The sequence below is a fragment of the Dipodomys ordii genome, unplaced genomic scaffold, assembly GCF_000151885.1.
Source record: "Dipodomys ordii isolate 6190 unplaced genomic scaffold, Dord_2.0 Scaffold55, whole genome shotgun sequence".
Lineage (NCBI taxonomy): Eukaryota > Metazoa > Chordata > Mammalia > Rodentia > Heteromyidae > Dipodomys > Dipodomys ordii.
Genome location: NW_012267271.1, coordinates 5,138,565 through 5,156,406, shown reverse-complemented (window position 1 = coordinate 5,156,406; position 17,842 = coordinate 5,138,565). Strand labels below are relative to the sequence as shown.

Genomic DNA, 17,842 nt, shown 5'->3' with positions numbered 1-17,842 from the left:
AGTCTTAGAGACTTTTCTGCTTCAGCTGGCTTCAAACCCCCCCTCCTCCCTCAGATCTCAGCCTCCGGTGTAGCTAGGGTTACAGGTGTGAGCCACAGGCACCCTCCTACTTTCCTTTGTTCAGAATCTTTATCTGTAAACACCCTGTGAGGATTAAGTGAGATGAAGCTGCTAAAGCTCATGAAGAGTGTCCACGATTAGTGCCCAGATTAGTGTTCACTTACATTAGTTAGTGCTGATACAAGGCTGGCACTCTACCGCTTGAGCCACAGTGCCACTTCCGGCTTTTTTCTGTGATTAACTGGAGATAAGAGTCTCACAGACTTTCCTACCCTGGCTGGGTTCAAACCTTGTTCCTCAGATCTCAGCCTCCTAGAAGCTAACAGTTGTGAACAACCAGCACCTGGCTTGGGATGGGTCTTAGTGGGTTCTATCCGTAGAACAGGTTTCTTGGGAAAGGAGAATGGATGAAGAAGCTGCTACAGTGGAAACTTGTTTTTATTCAGCATTCTATCTATCATGGCCATAGTTCTACCCAAGAGAAGAGAATGGACCAGAACCGTTTTACATCTGAAAATCCACTTCAAGGAGGAGGCTGTGTTGGGCAGAAGAGTGGCAGGGAGACCAGTATCTTGGGGAAGCTCCAGCCACCCAACAGGGGCTGCTGTCCAGTCTCTTGGGCCTCTCACTTGCTGGCTACATTGCTGTGGGGCATGGCTGGGGGGCGGGGAATGGTGCAGCCTTTGGGGGCGTGGCTTCACAGAAGAGGGGCTGGTCCAGCCCTTGAAGGCCATCAGGTATAAAGTGGAGGAAAGGCCAGGTCAGCTGTGGGCTGGAGCCTGCAGAGAATGGAGAAGCCCACATCACTGCTCCAGTTCCCAAGCCTTCTTCAGAGACATCTTGCCCTGCCACCTACCAGTTCTCTGGGCTCCAGACCGTGCCTGCGGCCTCCATGAGGTGGAATGTGTAGGCCTGGCGAGAGCAGGCAGAGAGGTTCTGCTCACTCTTGTGAACCACTTCCCCGTGAATCAGGACCAGGGCCCCTGGTAGAGATTGGAGGCAATCAGGAAGGCACCAGCCCTAAGGCCCAGCCACCCTCCTTCCAGAGTAGGTAGGGCGTTTGCCCTCTACCGGTGTTCAATCCCACCTCTGGAGGTTCTGGAGCCTGAGGCCTGCTCCAGGGTCTGAGGCTGTGCTGTTTTGGTCAGGGTTTCCCTGGGATCGAGTCCCCTCTACTACTTACCAGGCACTAGTGACTCATGCCTTGCCTGTCATCCTAGCTACTCAGGAGGCTGAGATATCAGGATCATGGTTCAGAGCCAGCCAGGGCAGGAAAATCCATGAGACTCTTATCTCCAATGAACCGCCAGAAAACCAGAAGTGCATGGTGACTCAAAGTGGTAGAGAGCCCTAGCCTTGAGAAAAAAGCTCAGGGACAGCACCCAGGCCCTAGTTCAAGCCCCATGACCAATAACAACAACAAAAAAAGTCGGAAGTAGAGATATGGCTAAAATAGGAGAGTGTTAGCCTTGAGTGTGGCAATACAAGGAAAAGCCTAATGAGAGCCTGAGGCCTTGAGTTTAAGACCTAATAACCACCACCAACAACAACAAAAGGCCTCTCTGTACTGTAGCCCTGCTTGATCTGGGAGGATTTGCTGGTAACCTCACTGGCTCCTGAGCTCTGAGTGCTCCATCAGCCCCACATTTATTTTTATTTATCTATTTTTCTCTTTTTTATCAGTCGTGGGGACTCAACTCTGGGCCTGGGCACTGTCCCTTAGCTCTTCAGCTCAAGGCTAGCACTCTACCAGTTGAGCCACAGCGCCACTTCAGGTTTTCTGGTGGTTAATTGGAGATATGAGTCTCACACTTTCCTGCCTGGGTTGGCTTTGAACCTCGATCCACACATCTCAGCCTCCTGAACAGGTGTGAGCCACCAGCACCTGGCCCCACCTTATTTTGGGGGGGGGTGTGCGCGCGCGCACACGTGCGCGCGTGCCAATCTTGGGGCTTAAACTCAGGATCTGGGTGCTGAACCTGCGCTTTCTCTAGCACACTACTAGACGAGCCACGGTTAGACTTCGGTCTTTTTGGAGATTAGAGATAATTAATTCGCATAGCTAGGATGACAATGGGGGGGTGAGCAGCCAGCACCTGGCCTTTCTCCCTGAAGCATCGAGGGAGCCTCTTACCTAACCATGTAGTGGAGTGAGCACAGATTTGGGGCATAGCCATTTGCCTCCCAAATGCTCTATGTCCCAGCCTACCTCTCTGCACTGGTGTGGGCACAAAGAGGCTGTCATCCCGTGCAGGCTCCGACCCCAGGAAGCGGGTGCCAGGCGCTGAGCCAGCAGGGGCCCGGATCATCCTTCTCGACACTCCTTCTGTAAGCCAAGATGGCCCATTAGCTCCTCTGTCTCTCTTCACCAAAACCCTCTTCCTGGGGGCTACGGGTGGGAGGGAGGGACAAGAGTCCTCACTGGTGTGGGAGCCAGGGATGAACCAGAGGCAGCCATTGGTCAGTGTGGCATCCTCCACTGCGATCCACATGCCCAGCACCCGGCCCAGGGGCTCCGTGTACAGGAAGGTGGCATCCTGGTGAGGGGAGACTGAGGCAGACCCGCCTGGTGGTGAGGAACCTGGCCCTTTGCCCTATGCCACCTCACCTCAAAAGACTTCTCTCTCAGAGCCTCAGGGAATGCCTTCCCCACACCAGTAAGAACTTCACCACATTTTCTGCCACTGGGGTTCTGAGCCAGAAGTAAGAGACTTCACCTCTTTAAAAAAAAAATCTCTACTTCTAGGGTCTGGGAAGGTGGCTCAGTGGTAGAGTGCTTACCTCGCATGCATGAGGCCCTGGGTTCGATTCCTCAGCACCACATAAACAGAAAAAAGTCAGGAGTGGCACTGTGGCTCAAGCAGTAGAGTGCTAGCCTTGAGCTGAAGAGCTGAGGGACAGCGCCCAGACACAGAGTTCAAGTCCCACTTCTAGCCAGGGGCTGGTGGCTCATGCCTGTACTCAGGAGCCTGCGATCTGAAAATTGAGGTTTGAAGCCAACCTAGGGAGTAAAGTCCTCTTGAGACACTTATCTCTAATTAGCCACCAGAAAACTGGAAGTGTAGCTATGGCCCAAAGGGCTAGAGCACTAACCTTAAGTGAAAAAGCTCAGGGACAGCACCCAGGCCCTGAGTTCAAGCTCCAATACTGACTAAAAAAAAAAAAAGAGAGAGAGAGAGACAAAAAAAAAAAGGACTAGAATTACAGCTCAAGAAGTAGAGTGCTGCTCTCGCAAGTCCCTGGGTTCAATCCCCAGTAGTCAGGGGAAAGAATCTAAAAGACTGAAGATAGTTCAAAGCAGGGGTGTAATTATGACTAAGCACCCCCTTTTTAAAAACTTCCCCATGAGCTGGTGGCTCATGCCTGTAATCCTAGCTACTGAGGAGGCTGAGATCTGAGGATGATGGTTTAAAGCCAGCCCAGGAAAAAAAAGTGTCTGTGAGACTTTTCATCAAAAAACTACTCAAAAAAAGCAGAAAGTGGCCAAGCGCCAGTGGCTTACGCCTGCAATTGTAGCTACTCAGGAGGCTGAGATCTGAGGATTGTGGTTCAAAGCCAGCCCCAGCAAGAAAAGTCCATGAGACTCCTATCTTCAATTAACCACCAGAAAATGGCCTTGTGGCTCAAGTGGTAGAGCACTCACCTTGAGCAAAAAAAGCTCAGGAAAGTACCCAGGCCCAGAGTTCAAGTCTCAGTATCCACAAAAACAAACAACAACAACAACCTTCCACATGTAAATAATAGCTGGGGGTTTTTTTGTTGATTTTTTTTGTCGGTAATGGGGCTTGAACTCTGGGCCTGGGCACTGTCCCTCAGCTCTTCAGCTCAAGGCTAGCGCTTCTACCACTTGAGCCACAGCACCACTTCCAGCTTTTTCTGTTCCTGTGAAGCTGAAGACTCAAACCTAGGGCTTCATGCATGCAAGGCAAGCACTCTACAACTAAGCCACATTCCCAGCCCCAAATATAAAATAACAAAAGCAGAAAGAGCCGGAGGTATGCTCAAATGGAAGCACCTGCTTAGCAAGTGCAGGGCTCTGAGTCCGAATTCCAGTACTGCCAAAAATACAAATTCCCAGTCCTGTCCAGACCAGATCCACGGGCTTAAGATCTTAGGAATGGAAATGCATCTGCCTCTCTGTCTCTCTTTGAACTCAGGTCTCACACTTGTTAGGCAGGTGCTTTACAGCTCAGATATGCTTCTAGTCCTTTTTTTCTCTTCACAGTTTACTGATTAATTTATCTTACTGGTTCTGGGTTTTTCGGTTTTGTTTTGGTTTTGGTTCTGGGGTTTGAACTCAGAATTCAAAGGTCCTTGTGCTCAGTTGGCGTGCCTGGCTGGTGCTCTACCACTGGAGCTACACCTCCAGATGTGCTTTTTCACTGATTATTTTGAAGATAGAGTCTGTTAGGTTTTTCTGCCCACACTTTGGACTGCAATTTTGCAGATTACAGCCTCATGAGTGGGGACAATTACTGGCATGTACCAACTGAGCCATGCTTAGACTGTTTTATTTTTGTTGCTGTTGTGTGTGGGGGGAGGGTTTGTGTTTTTTGTTTTGTTTTATAAGTCGTGGGACTGAACTCTGGGCATTGAACTCTGTCCCTCAGCTCTTGAGCTCAAGGCTAGTGTCCTACCACTTGAGCCACAACGCCACTTCCGGCTTTTTTCTGCTTATGTGCTGTTGAGGAATGGAATCCAGAGCCTTATGCATGAGAGGCCAGCACTCTACCACAGAGCCACCTTCCCAGCCCTGTTACTGGTCATTTTTGAGGTAGGGTCTTACTTCCCTCCCAGTGTGTGGCTGTACAATGATCCTCCTAATTGTATGCTTCCTACAGCAGCTGGAATAACAAATAACAAATACATGCCACCATTCCTACTTTCTTTTTTTTTTTTGCTGGTCATACAACTTGAACGCTGGGCCTGGGCGCTGTCCCTCAGCTCTTCAGCTCAATGTGAGCACTCTACCCTTTGAGCCACAGTGCCACTTCTGGTTTTCTGCTGGTTTATTAAAGAGTCTCACCGACTTTCCTGCCTGGGCTGGCTTTGAACCGGGATCCTCAGATCTCAGCCTCCTGAGTAGCTAGGATGACAGGTGAGTCACCAGCGCCCAGCTCATCATTGTTAAGTGTTATGCTCACCTTTGGTCCTCAGCTCCGCCCAGACCTGGGACCCCCTCCCATTCCTGGAGTTCCCTCCATAGCTGGCCCCTCCTTCTTTCCACCCAAAACCCACCTGAACTCCCATCCACCTCACCTCCTATCCCCCAGACCCTCCTGCTACCTGGATGGGGACAGAGGCCATGTGCTCCCTCTTGGGGGAAATATGGCTCCTCTAATAAACCTTACAATCATCTTTCTCCTGTGCCTGCCTGCCTCTGCGTGGTCCCCTGGGATGGATTGTGTCCCATCCTCTTTCAACCAGTCCTACTTTCCTTCCACTGAGGTAAAACTCTTCTGCCCAGGCAGGCCTGGATGTGGATCCTCCCAATCGCATACTCCCAAGTCCCTAGGACTATGGGCGTGCATCAGCAGCTCTGAGGAATCTACTTTTAACCAGCTAAGTGCTGCAGTCAGAGTTCGGGCCCAAGGGCCAAAGGGCTCCAGGACTCCCTCCCATTCTCCCACTGTCCCCGGTGGGGATGGAGGACGGCGCCCCCCTGCATCCTGACCACTCCAATCTCACCACCTTTCCTGGGGGCTCAAGGCCTGCTCCCAGCTCACCTTCGCCGCCAAAGTGAGGTTGCTGCAAGAGAGAAGGGCTTGTTGAGGATGGAGAAGGGGAGGGGTATGGGAAGAGGGCTGGAGCAGGGAGGAAAGGAGAGGAGTCTGGGAAGAGCAGGGCTGGATCTGAGTGCTGCAGGATGCTTGCCACTCTTGTTCCATGCCAACACCCAGCTCCTGAGCACTTCCTGTGTGCCAGCCCAGGAGGAATGAAGAGAAAACCTCCCTGTCTGCAGGAAGGGGCAGACTACACACAAGGCAGCAGGCACTGCCCAACAAATCTCCAAGCAAAAGCTAGTGAGGGCTAGAAGTCACAATCAGAGACACCTTTCCCCAGGATCTGGCTTTCTTTCTTTCTCTTTCTTTTCTTTCTTTCTTCCTTTCTCTCTCTCTTTCTTTCCTTTCTTTCTCTCTTTCTTTCTTTCATCGGTCGTGGGGCTTGAACTCTGGACCTTGGCACTGTTCCTCAGCTCTTCAGCTCAAGCCGAGTACTCTACCACTTGAGCCACAGCACCACTTCTGTTTTTTGTGAGTGGTTTATTGAAGATAAGAGTCTCAAGGACTTTCCTGCCTGGGCTGGTTTTGAACTGCGATCCTCAGATCTCAGCCTCCTGAGTAGGTAGGATTACAGGCATGAGCCACCAGTGCCCAGCAATCTACCATCAAATTTTAACCAGCTAAGCACCAGGCCCCTGAGCCTGTATGAGCAGTCTGTCCATCTTCCAGAGGGGAAACTGAGGCCTGGGGTGGATGTGGGGCTTACCTTAAAGATGTACATGCTCTGCACGACCACGGGCATCTGGAGGCCCAAGCTTCTGGCCAAGGCCTGGAAGGTGACAGGGTTACATTGCCGCCGGCCCACCCCATCAGCCCGCCCTCCTGTTCCTGTCCCCACCTCTGCTCACCTGAACCTTGGGGGAGTGGGTGACACTCCTGAAGACAGGGTCGTGGGCGTGGAGAGCTGCAGGACCGAGGTGTGCTGGTGAACGGTCGGACCACCTTGGCCCACAGGTACCCGCCCGCCCCCAGCGACCACTCAGGCCTCCCCACCATGTGGTCCCCATGCAGAGTACATTAAGCTTTCTGCTTGTTCATTTATTTTATGCTTGTTTATTTTTGCCAGTCCTGGGGCCTGAACTCAGGGCCTGGGTGTGCTCCCAGAGCTTCATTTTGCTTAAGGCTACCATTCTACCACTTCAGCCACAGCTCTACTTCAGGCTTTTTCTGAGTAATTAATTGGCAATGAGAATCTTGTGGAGGGCTGGGAATGTGGCTCAGTGGTAGAGTGCTTGCCTTGCATGCATGAGGCCCTGGGTTCGATTCCTCAGCACCACATAAGCAGAAAAAGCCAGCTGTGGCTCAAGTGTAGAGCACTAGCCTTGAGCTAAAAGAACTGAGGGACAGCGCCCAGAGTTCAGGCCCCATGAGTGACCAAAAAAAAAAAAAAGATATGTTTATGGGCTGGGAATGTGGCTCAGTAGTAGAGCGCTTTTCTTGCATGCATGAGGCCCTGGGTTCAATTCCTCAGCACCACATAAGCAAAATGAAAAAAGCCGGAAGTGGCGCTGTGGCTCAAGTGGCAGAGCGCTAGCTTTGAGCTGAAGAGCTGAGGGACAGTGCCCAGGCCCAGAGTTCAGGCCCCAAGACAAGACCGAAAAAAAAAAAAAAAAAGAATCTCTCAGCTGGGTGCCAGTGGCTCACGCCGGTAATCCTAGCAATTCAGGAGGCTGAGATCTGAGGATCAAGGTTCAAAGCCAGCCCAGGAAGAGACTCTTTTTTTGGGGGTCTGGTAATGGGGCCTGAACTCTGGGCCTGGGCGCTGTCCCTCAGCTCTTCAGCTCAAGGCTAGCGCTCTACCACTTGAGCCACAGCGCCACTTCTGGCTTTTTTCATTTTGCTTATGTGGTGCTGAGGAATCGAACCCAGGGTGTCAGGCATGCAAGGCAAGTGCTCTACCACTGAGCCATCTTCCCAGTCCAGGAGAGACTCTTATCTTTAATAAGCCATCAGAAAACTGGAAGTGGCACTGTGGCTCAAGTGGTCGAGTGCTATCTTTGAGCTGAGGGAGAGCACCCAGCCCCAGAGTTCAAGCCCAATGACTGAAAAAAAAAAAAAAAAAAAGAATCTCAGATTTGTCTGCCCCAGCAGGCTTTGAACTGTGATCCTCAGATCTCAGTCTCCTGAATAGTTGGGTTATAGGTGTGAGCCACGGGCTAGCACCCAGCCATGCTTGTGTATGATCAAGTCATGGGTCCATGATGCCTTCACCCCACCCCAGCCCCATCCCACCCATGATCCTATTTTTGATTTTCTGGACATCTGGAATGTCAGTCCTCCAGTCCTGAATCCCTGTCCATCGCAGAGGACTGAGGACTCCCTCCCTCACAGAGGGAGAGACCCCTCCAGAAGAACCTCAGTGTACCCCTTTCCTCTGTGTGCACAGAGAGGGACTATTTCTCTCCTGCAAGCCTCAGTCTCTTCTGTAAAATGGGGAGAAGAAAAGCCCTGCAGCCAGGCACTGGTGGCTCACGCCTGTAATCTTAGCTACCTTCTTAAGAGACTCAGATCCAAGGATTGCGGTTCAAAGCCAGCACAGGCAAGAAATTCCATGAGACTCTTGTTGTTGTTGTAGTAGTTGTTGTTATTGTTGGTTGTGGGACTTGAACTCAGCCTGGGCACTGTCCCTAAGCTATTCAGCTCAAGGTGATCTCTCTACCACTTGAGCCACAGTGCCACTTTTGGTTGTTTATTGGAGATAAGAGTTTCAGGGACTTTCCTGTCCAGGCTGGATTTGAACCATGATCCTCAGATCTCAGCCTCTGAATAGCTAGGATTCCAGGCATGAGCCACTGGCACCCAGCTCCAGGAGACTCTTATCTCCAATTAACCACCAGAAAACCAGAAGTGGTGCTGTGGCTCAAGTGGTAGAGAACTAGCTTTAATTAAAAAGCTAAAAGACAAGCTGGGCGCTGGTGGCTCATGCCTGGAATCCTAGCTACTCAGGAGGCTGAGATCTAAGGATCGTGGTTCAAAGCCAGCCCAGGCCATGATAGAATAGGCCATGAAACTCTTATCTCCAATAATAAACCACCAGAAAAATGGAAGTGGTTCTGTAGCTAAAGTGGTAGAGCATTAGCCTTGAACTGAAGAGCTGAGGGACGGCACTCAGGCCCAGACTTCAAGCCCCATAACTGACAAAAAAAAAAAAAAAAGCTAAAGGATAGCACCCAGGCCCTGAGTTCCAACCTCCCCACTCCTTAGACAGGAAGTGGAGCAACATGGATCCAGGAGCCCCTCTTGCTCATCCAAGCCAGGCAATAGAGTGGTGCAGTTGGCTTTGGCCTATCTGTGGGGAGCACTCAAAGGGAGCACTCCTCCCAGCACTGGGTTAGTAACTACTGGATTAGCATCAGAAGATGAAAACTATGGTGAAAATGAAAGAAAGAAAGAAAGGAAGGAAGGAAGGAAGAAAGGAAGAAAGAAAAAGAAAACTACGGTGAGACGGCAGCTGCAGCTGGAAATGCCACATTCCAACCCCTCCACCTTGATCTTCAGTCTCCTCAGGCCACTTTCTTTACTACACCCCAGGACCCTGCTCACCATGGCCAATTTTGTTGACAGCTTTCTCTGGAGGGACCACGAAGTTGCCTGTGACACAAGAAGAGATGAAGGCTGAAGAATTGGAGTCTGGTGTCCACTAGGCAGCTGGGCTCAGCGCTCTCCCAGCCCTGGAGGCGGAACACCAAATTCTGCCGCATTATAGCCACTCACTCCTGTGTCTAGGATCCCAGGAACAAACCTTTCTTGTCAAAAACGCCTTTCTCAAAGAAGAAACGAATCTTGTCACCGCTGCTCAAGAAATAGTCCGTGCTGCCCTGCGGAAGGAGACCCAAAAGGGACTACAGAGAGGATCTGGCGATCAGAGCTGAGTCTGGCAGAGAGGAACAGACTCAGGAGCTGCCTCCCCCAGGGCTCCAAACCCCAGAAGCTTCCTAAACATGTCCGGTGAGGCACTGGTGGTGGACAGAAACCCCAAGTTTTGGAAGCACTGCTTGCAGCTAGGAAATTTCTTGGAAATATCTAATTACAGATGCATCCCAATTTAGGATGGTGCTGCATGTAAATCACCACAAGTTGAAAATAAAAGCCAGGCACTCAAGAGGCTGAGATCTGAGGATCACAGTTTGAAGACAGCCTAGGCTGAAAAGTCCCCATGAGTCTCTTACCTCCAATGAACCACCAGAAAACCAGAAGTGGTGCTGTGGTACAAGAGGATTGTGGTTCAAAGCCAGCCCAGGCAGGAAAGTCTGTGAGACTCTTATCTCGAATAAAAAACACTAGAAAACTGGAAGTGTCGCTGTGGCTCAAGCGATAGAGCGCTCGCCTTGAGCAAAAATAGCTCAGGGACAGAGCCTAGGCCCTGAGTTCAAGCCCTACAACATACCAGGAAAAAAGAAACGAAAGACTCCATCTCCATCTTCCTATTTCCTATATGTGAGGCTTTTAAAGTTGTAATTCTCCCTTTTGGCCACCAGAGGACAGCAGCTTTTCAGTTTCAGTGTGAGTGACCCCAGGGCTTGGACACAGCTTATTCTGAAATCCAGACTATGACTAGGAGAACTGGATAAGTGAGAGAATCACCTCTCCATTTATTTATTTATTTATTTTTGTCTGTTTTGGGGCTTGAACTCTGGGCCTGGGAGCCGCACCAGAGCTCTTCAGCTCAAGGCAAGCTCTCTACCATCTGAGCCACAGTGCCACTTTCACCTCTCCATTTTTAAATGTGCTGAGTTTCAGGAAACACCTGGAGTTCCTACATGTAGCCTGACAAGAACCACCAGGTTCACTCGGCCCTCTGTGGCAGAAGGCACAGCATCACTTGGTTTGTTTGGGGTTTTTAAGTCGGTCATGGGGATTGAACTCTGGGCCTGGGCGCTGTCCCTCACCTTTTAAGCTCAAGGTAAGCGCTCTACCACTTGAGCCACAGCGCCACTTCCAGTTTTCTGACTGGTTTATTGGAAATAAAAGTCTCACAGACTTTCCTGCGTGGACTGGCTTTGAACTGCGATCCTCAGATCTCAGCCTCCTGAGTAGTTACAGGCGTGAGCCACCGGTGCCCAGCATCACTTGGTTTTTGACAGAGTTAAATTTATTTTATTTTATTTTTAAAAATTTATTTATTTTTTTGGTCGGTCGTGGGGCTTGAACTCTGGGCTTGTGTGCTGTCCCTGCGCTCTTCAGCTCAAGGTGAGCGCTCTATCGCTTGAGCCACAGCGACACTTCCAGTTTTCTAGTGGTTTTTATTGGAGATAAGAGTCTCGCTAATGGGGGGGAGGGGGGTGGCTGGGAAGGGATGTGAAGGGTAAACAAAGGAGGAGGATACAATGCTTGGTAAGAAATGTACACATTATCCTGCCCATGCAATTGTAACCCCTCTGTACAGTATGTTCACAAATTAAATTAAATTTAATTAAAAAAAAAAAAAGAGTCTCACAGACTTTCCTGCCCGGGCTGGGTTTGAACCACAATCCTCATATCTCAGCTTCCTGAGTAGCTATGCTTACAGGCATGAGCCCCCGGCATCCGGCTTTATTTTATTTCTTTCTCAGTCATGAGGCTTAACTCTGGGCCTGGGCACTGTCCCTCAGCTCTTCAGCTCAAAGCTAGTGCTCGACTACTTGAGCCACAGCACCACTTCTGGTTTTCTAGTGGTTTATTGGAGATAAGAGTCCCACGGACTTTCCTGCCCGGGCTGGCTTTGAACTCAGATCTCAGCCTCCTGAGTAGCTAGGATTTCAGGCGTGAGCCACCAGCACCCAGCTCAGAGTTAAATTTAAATCCTGAATAATACAATTTATTATGTCATTAAGGAAAGTGGCCCAAGCCTCACTTTCTGTGCCTGTCAAATGGGAGCAATAATGGCTCCCTTGGGTCTGGGAAGGTGCTCAGTGGTAGAGCGCTTGCCTTGCATGCACGAGGCCCTGGGTTTGATTCCTCAGCACCACATACGCAGAAAAAGCCAGAAGTGGCACTGTGGCTCAAGTGGTACAGCGCTCGCCTTGAGCTGAAAAGCTGAGGGACAGCACCCAGGCCCAGAGTTCAGGCCCCACAACCGACAAAAATAATAATAATAATAATAATGGTTCCCTTGTAAGTTAAGAGTGGGGAGCTAAGGAGGAATGCACACAAGTTCCTGGTAGGGTGCAAGGCTGGGGCCTGAGACCCCATCCTAGATCCAAAGAAAGCCAGGCACACACACACACACCTTACCTGCCCAAGGCACCTACCTGGGCCCGAAGCTGCTCCTCCTCCTGCGTAGAAAACTCAGTGCGGCAGTGGGGAGGGACGTCCATCTCTGCCACGATCTCGCTGATCCTCTGTTGCATGGCCATGCACTCTTCTGCAGACACGAACCCTTCCAGCACCAGGAACCCATTCTCCTGGAACTGAGGGCAGGGGCAAGGCTCAGGCTTCCCGCCACCTTAGGACCAGCATTTGACCCCCCAACTGGGAAGCAGCTTGAAGGTGAATCCCCTGTATCCTAGTCATTGTGTAAGATGTGCAATCAGAGATAGAACAAAGTGATTCATTATTAAAAGTAGGGCAAAACATTTAAGGCAGAACCTCTTTTTGGTGGTGGTGGTGGTGGTGGTTGGGGAGCTTGAACTCAGGGCCTGGGCGCTGTCCCTCAGCTCTTCAGTTCAAGGCTAGCACTCTACCACTTGAGCCACAGGGTCACTCCTGGTTTTCTGGTGGTTTATTGGAGATAAGAGGCTCACCGACTTTCCTGCCCAGGCTGGCGTTGGATCGTGATCTTCAGATCTCAGCCTCCTGAATAGCTAGGATTACAGGCTTGAGCAACCAAGGCCTGACTGGCTCTCTTTGTGGAAAGAAACTCCAGGTTAGTTATTAAAGGAAAATTCCAGAGATAAAGACCCAAATTAGAGAATGAAATAATAAACAAGTTAAATATCTGGTCACTAAAATCTGGTAAATAACAGCAGAATTCAGGAAAAGCCCAGAAACCTGGAAGATAGTTTGGCCTTACACTTAGTAAATAAGAAGCTTGGGGGGCTGGGAAGGTGGCTCAGTGGTAGCGCGCTTGTCTCGCATGCATGAGGCCCTGAGTTTGATTCCTCAGCACCAAATAAGCAGAAAAAGCTGGAAATGGTGCTGTGGCTCAAGTAGTAGAGCACTAGCTTGAGCTGAAGAGCTGAGGGACAGCGCCCAGGCTCACAGTTCAGGCCCCATGACCGACAAAAAAAAAAAAGAGAAGGCTAGGAAGGTGGCTTAGTGGTAGAGTGTTTATCTAGTGTGTGTGAAGACTGGGTTCAATTCCTCAGTACCGCCTAGAAAGAGCCAGAAGTGATTCTGTGAAGTGGTAGAGTGCTAGCCTTGAGCAAAAAAAGCTCAGTGACAGTAATCAGGCTGAGTTCAAGCCTCAGGACTGGTGATAAATAAATAAATAACAGGAGGAATGCTAGTCTCCTCTCTTGACTCTTAGACTATCACGAAGGGCTAACCACAGGTGCCTCTAGAAAACAGGGCCAATGGCTGGATGGACAGGTGTAGTAGTGCATGTCTGTAATCCCAAGTATTTGGGAAGCAGAGGCAGGAAGATAAATGAGTTTAAGGCCAGTGCAGGCAACATGAGTGAGATCCTGACTCCAAAACAAAAAAACAGAGCAAGGGAAGAGGTGATACTGTTCAAAAAGAAATGTAAACCTGGCACCAGTAGCTCATGCCTGTAAACCTAGCTACTCAGGAGGCTGAGATCTGAGGATCACGGTTCAAAGCCAGCCTGGGCAGAAAAGTCCGAGAAACTCTTATCTCCAATAAACCACTAGAAAACTGGAAGTGGTGCTGTAGCTCAAGTGGTAGAGCACTAGCCTTGAGCTGAAGAGCTGAGGGACAGCGCCCAGGCCCAGAGTTCAAGCCCCACGACCAACAACAACAACAAAAAAGAAAGAAAGAAAGAAAGAAAGAAAGAAAGAAAGAAAGAAAGAAAGAAAGAAAGAAAGAAAGAAAGAAAGAAAGAAATATACTCTTTAACTGATTTAGGTTAACTACAAACCTGTTTGCACATCATCTTTAGAAGTAGGCCCTGGGGCTGAGAAGCTGGCTCAGTGGTAGAGCGCTTGCCTTGCATGCCTGAGGCCCTGGGTTCCATTCCTCAGCACCACATAAGCAAAAAGAAAAAAGCCGGAAGTGGCGCTATGGCTCAAGTGGTAGAGCGCTAGCCTTGAGCTGAAGAGCTGAGGGACAACGCCCAGACCCAGAGTTCAGGCCCCAAGACCGGACCCCCCCAAAAAAAAAAAACAGAAGTAGGCCCTGAGAGGAGACTTGAGCTGGTACAGCTTCTTTCCAGGCTTTGCCTTTGTTTTAGGGATTTTAGAAAAAAACCTTTAAACAAGGTTACCTAGACCTTGGCTCCAACCAGCCCAGTTCCTGGAATGGAAAGAATGCCTCTCGGTCCCCCTCCCCTTAACAACCTAACCCACCTTGATTGTTCAGTTAAGGGCTGACACATAAAACAGATAGGTTGTAATCTGGCTCCAACTGGTGACACCTTGGGCTTACGTTAAATCTTGCCTTTTGTACATGCTTACGGTAAACTTCGCCTATTGGCTACCTGTGTGTGGTCTGGTATGACCCCTTTTGGTCACCTACGTGTGACCAGGCTCGATCTCATGGATTTCGCCTTTAAAAACCAAAGAATGGGGGCACTCAGGTTCGCAGTATCAGCTCCCAAGCCTGTGCTGCGGCCCTGGCCGGTCAGTGTAGGAACCTTCTCAATAAAGTTGCTTCTTTATTAACAACTTTGTTGCGGTGGGCTCTGTCACTCCGGATGACTAGGTGGGCTTGCTGCCTGAGTAGGGGGTCTTCCTAATACACTTTATAGTAATAAAAATGAAATACAAACTGTCAGAAAAAATGAAATACAAGCTGTCAGGTCTGCACAGGGACACCTCCCTCCCTCTTGGTTAAGTTTCTGCCCAGTATCTATTACCTAGGTAACTGGCTGACCTGGAAGCAGTCACCTTCCCCTCCTGCTAGGTCACATCCTAGGCTACCTCTGGTTACAAGCCTCCCATCTGACCTTAAGAGGGTCCCAGACCCTGAGGTCAGGTCCGGATCCAGTGTGGCTACACCTTCCTCCCACCTGGCCACACCCCTTCCTGTCCCTGGCCTAGATAAGTCCTGGCCTGGGGTGAGTCACCCCTTTTCCTTTTCAGCCTTGCTTCTCCACCATGCATGGCAGGGACAGCAGTTTGATAAATAAACTTCTTTTCCACCCGAGCGCCAGTGGCTCACACCTGTAATCCTAGCTACTCAGGAGGCTGAGATCTGAGGATCACGGTTCAAAGCCAGCCCAGGCAGGAAAGTCCATGAGACTCATCTCCAATAAACCACCAGAAAACCGGGAGTGGTGCCGTGGCTCGAGTGGTAGAGCGCTCGCCTTGAGCTGAAGAGCTGAGGGACAGCGCCCAGGCCCAGAGTTCAGGCCCCACGGCTGACCAAATAAAAAAATAAACTTTCTCTGCCTGAATAGCGCGTAGTGTTCTCTTCATCGGCCACCAAATGAAACCTACCTATTTAATATACCTTACCGAAACCAAAACAAAAACCCACGCAGGCACTGTTGGCTCACACCTGTAATCCTCCTCACTACTCAGGAGGCTGAGATTTAAGGATTGTGGTTCAAAGCCAGCCAGGAAAGGCCGTGAGACTCTTATTTCCAACAGAAAACTGGGAGTGGTGCTGTGGCTCAAGTGGTAGAGCACCCAGCCTTGAGCTGAAGAACTGAGGGACAGTGCCCAGGCCCAGAGTTCAAGCCCCATAACTGACCAAAACAACAACAAAACAAGCCCAGAGTAAAGCTCAAGCCTATAATCCTAGCATCTAATTAGGAAGCAGAGATGAAGGAAATCACAGTTTGAGGCCAGACAGGGCACAAAAGCTCCTGGGACTCCTCTCAGCCAGTGACTGAGTGCAGGCTGCACGCGTTACGCCAGCGACACAGGGAAGCACACACAGGAGCATGGCGTCCAGGCTGGCTGGGGTAAAGGCCGACCTCACTTGGAAAATAACCAATGTAAAACAAAACAAAAAAAGGGACTGGCGGTGTGGCTCAGGTGGCACAGTGTTTGCCTGGCCTGTATGAGACCCGGGGTTCAACCCACAACACTACAAAACAAAACACAAGGGAACGGAGGTGCTGTGGGGGCAGGGCTGACTTTGTGGGGTATTTTGTTTTCCTGTGTATTTGTGGATTACATCCGGGGCCTTGAGCTTGTGCTCTAGCACTGAGCTCCCCTTCCAGCCACACGGGCTGGTGGGAAGCAAGGACTAGGGCCTACAGCTTGTAGTCCTGGCTCAGGGTAGGAATCTGGAGGTGATTTTAAAGCCGTTTGTGTTTGGGCTAATGGTCAGCCTGGAAGGATGGACACCCTCCCGACCCGACCCTCACCACCTCCCCTAGGAGGCCAGCTGGACTGGCCCATCCAGATGCTTTATTCTGGTTTTGATCATTTACACACACACACACACACACACACACACACACACACACCACCTCTGCCCTGTGCTGGTCCTGTGAGCTGTGTAGAAGTTAGGCCTTGTGCCTGGGAGCCCACTCCTACTGGGTGTGGGCCTCCGTAAACCGGCAGGAGGATGAGTTTCAGAGGCCACTAGAAGTGCGCGCCCCTCTCCCCCGCCCATTACCAACCCTCCGGCCTCCACCCTGCGTGTGCTACCTTCTGGAGCTGTGAGGGGTTCAGGCAGGCCATGGCTGGTGAGCGGTATCCAGGACTGGAGAGGAGAAAGTTCAGGAAGGGGGAAGAGTGGTAGGCTGAAGGTCCAAGAGGGTTTAACCCTTTCCTACCCAGAGAATATTCAGTCCCACTCCTACCCCACTCACAGACACCCACAGCTCTGCCCTGGGCACCAGTCCTCATCTAATCCGGGAGTAGCCCTTGCCCCAGCTCTTCAGGATATTTAATGACTCTTTTTAGATTTTCTAGAAACAAACTTCTTTTGGTTGGTGGTTCAACGAAGTTCTAGGAGAGTTAGAGGAAGAGGGTTTGGGCTGCTGGGACACCATGGGACCCCCAAGGGAGGAAAGCAAGCATTAGAATGTCGCCAAGAGGGCTGGGAAGGTGGCTCAGTGGGAGAGTGCTTGCCTAGCATGCATGAAGCCCTTGGTTCGATTCCTCCGTAACACCTACACAGAAAAAGCCAGAAATGGTGCTGTGGCTCAAGTGGTAGGGTGCTAGCCTTGAGCAAAAAGAGCTCAGAGACAATGCCCAGGCCCTGAGTTCAAGTCCCAAGAAGGGGGTGGGTAGGAACCTGTGTTGTTTCAAGGTGGGTGTGGGTGAGTCTGGGCGGCTCAGCCTGGCAAAGGGACAAGGGCCTGGGAGGAGAAAGGTGTGGCCTCTTCAGCTCGGGAAGATTCTGGAAGGTGGTGAGGTGGGCAGTTTTAGGAAGAAGAGGGAACTGGGATTCAAAATGCCCCTGGGAGACAGTTCCAGAACATGGACATCTCAAGACAGCTGGCAGGGTGGGAGGGGGTTGGAATGGCCCGAGCACTGGGACTCTATGAATCTGGTCCCTGGCTTTCCCAGAAACGACACTCTGAGTGGCCAAGGAACAGAGCGTCTCTGGGATGAGGAGGGGACACTGCTGAGCTCTCAAGAGCCTTGGCCCCAAGTCAAGTCATGTGTTTTCTAGGCCACTGAGCTGGGAGCTGCGGCTTTGTCCTGAAGTCCTGGCTTCCAGAGGGCCTGGCGGGATGGGGGGGGGAGGTTGAGCCCAATGGGCTCCTGAGGCTGGTAGGACGAGGCTGGGGGAGGAGTCATGGGACCTGGCATGTCTCCAGTCCTAGCCCCTTCTGATGCTGCACATGCAGATAACAGAAGGGCCCTTTAAACAGTAAACAAGAGCTGTCCACTGCTGATAAAGACCTGGGCCTGGGCGTACACCTCGGGAAAGGCCCTCCCCATTGATTGACCCATGGCTGGGGGGGATGATGAGGGGGGAAGGTTTTGTTGTCTTTG

General features: G+C 50.8%; 1 protein-coding gene across 2 annotated transcripts; it reads right to left on the bottom strand.

The window, feature by feature from the left end:
- Window positions 1-480: 480 nt before the first annotated feature.
- On the bottom strand, window positions 481-16,595 carry Phyhd1 (phytanoyl-CoA dioxygenase domain containing 1). Of its 2 annotated transcripts, none has more exons than XM_013021249.1 (11): window positions 16,544-16,595; window positions 12,074-12,232; window positions 9,586-9,661; window positions 9,387-9,434; window positions 6,692-6,747; window positions 6,550-6,612; window positions 5,749-5,808; window positions 2,483-2,597; window positions 2,270-2,386; window positions 917-1,043; window positions 481-839 (listed from the first exon to the last, which is right to left on the bottom strand). In XM_013021249.1, the coding sequence occupies exons 1-11, from the start codon at window positions 16,574-16,576 to the stop codon at window positions 794-796; spliced, it is 900 nt and encodes a 299-aa protein (XP_012876703.1). In that variant the 5' UTR covers window positions 16,577-16,595; the 3' UTR covers window positions 481-793. The 2 variants fall into 2 exon arrangements, with proteins under 2 accessions (XP_012876703.1, XP_012876704.1); XM_013021250.1 differs by having other exon boundaries at window positions 2,483-2,611; window positions 5,787-5,808.
- Between the last annotated feature and the right edge of the window lie 1,247 nt (window positions 16,596-17,842).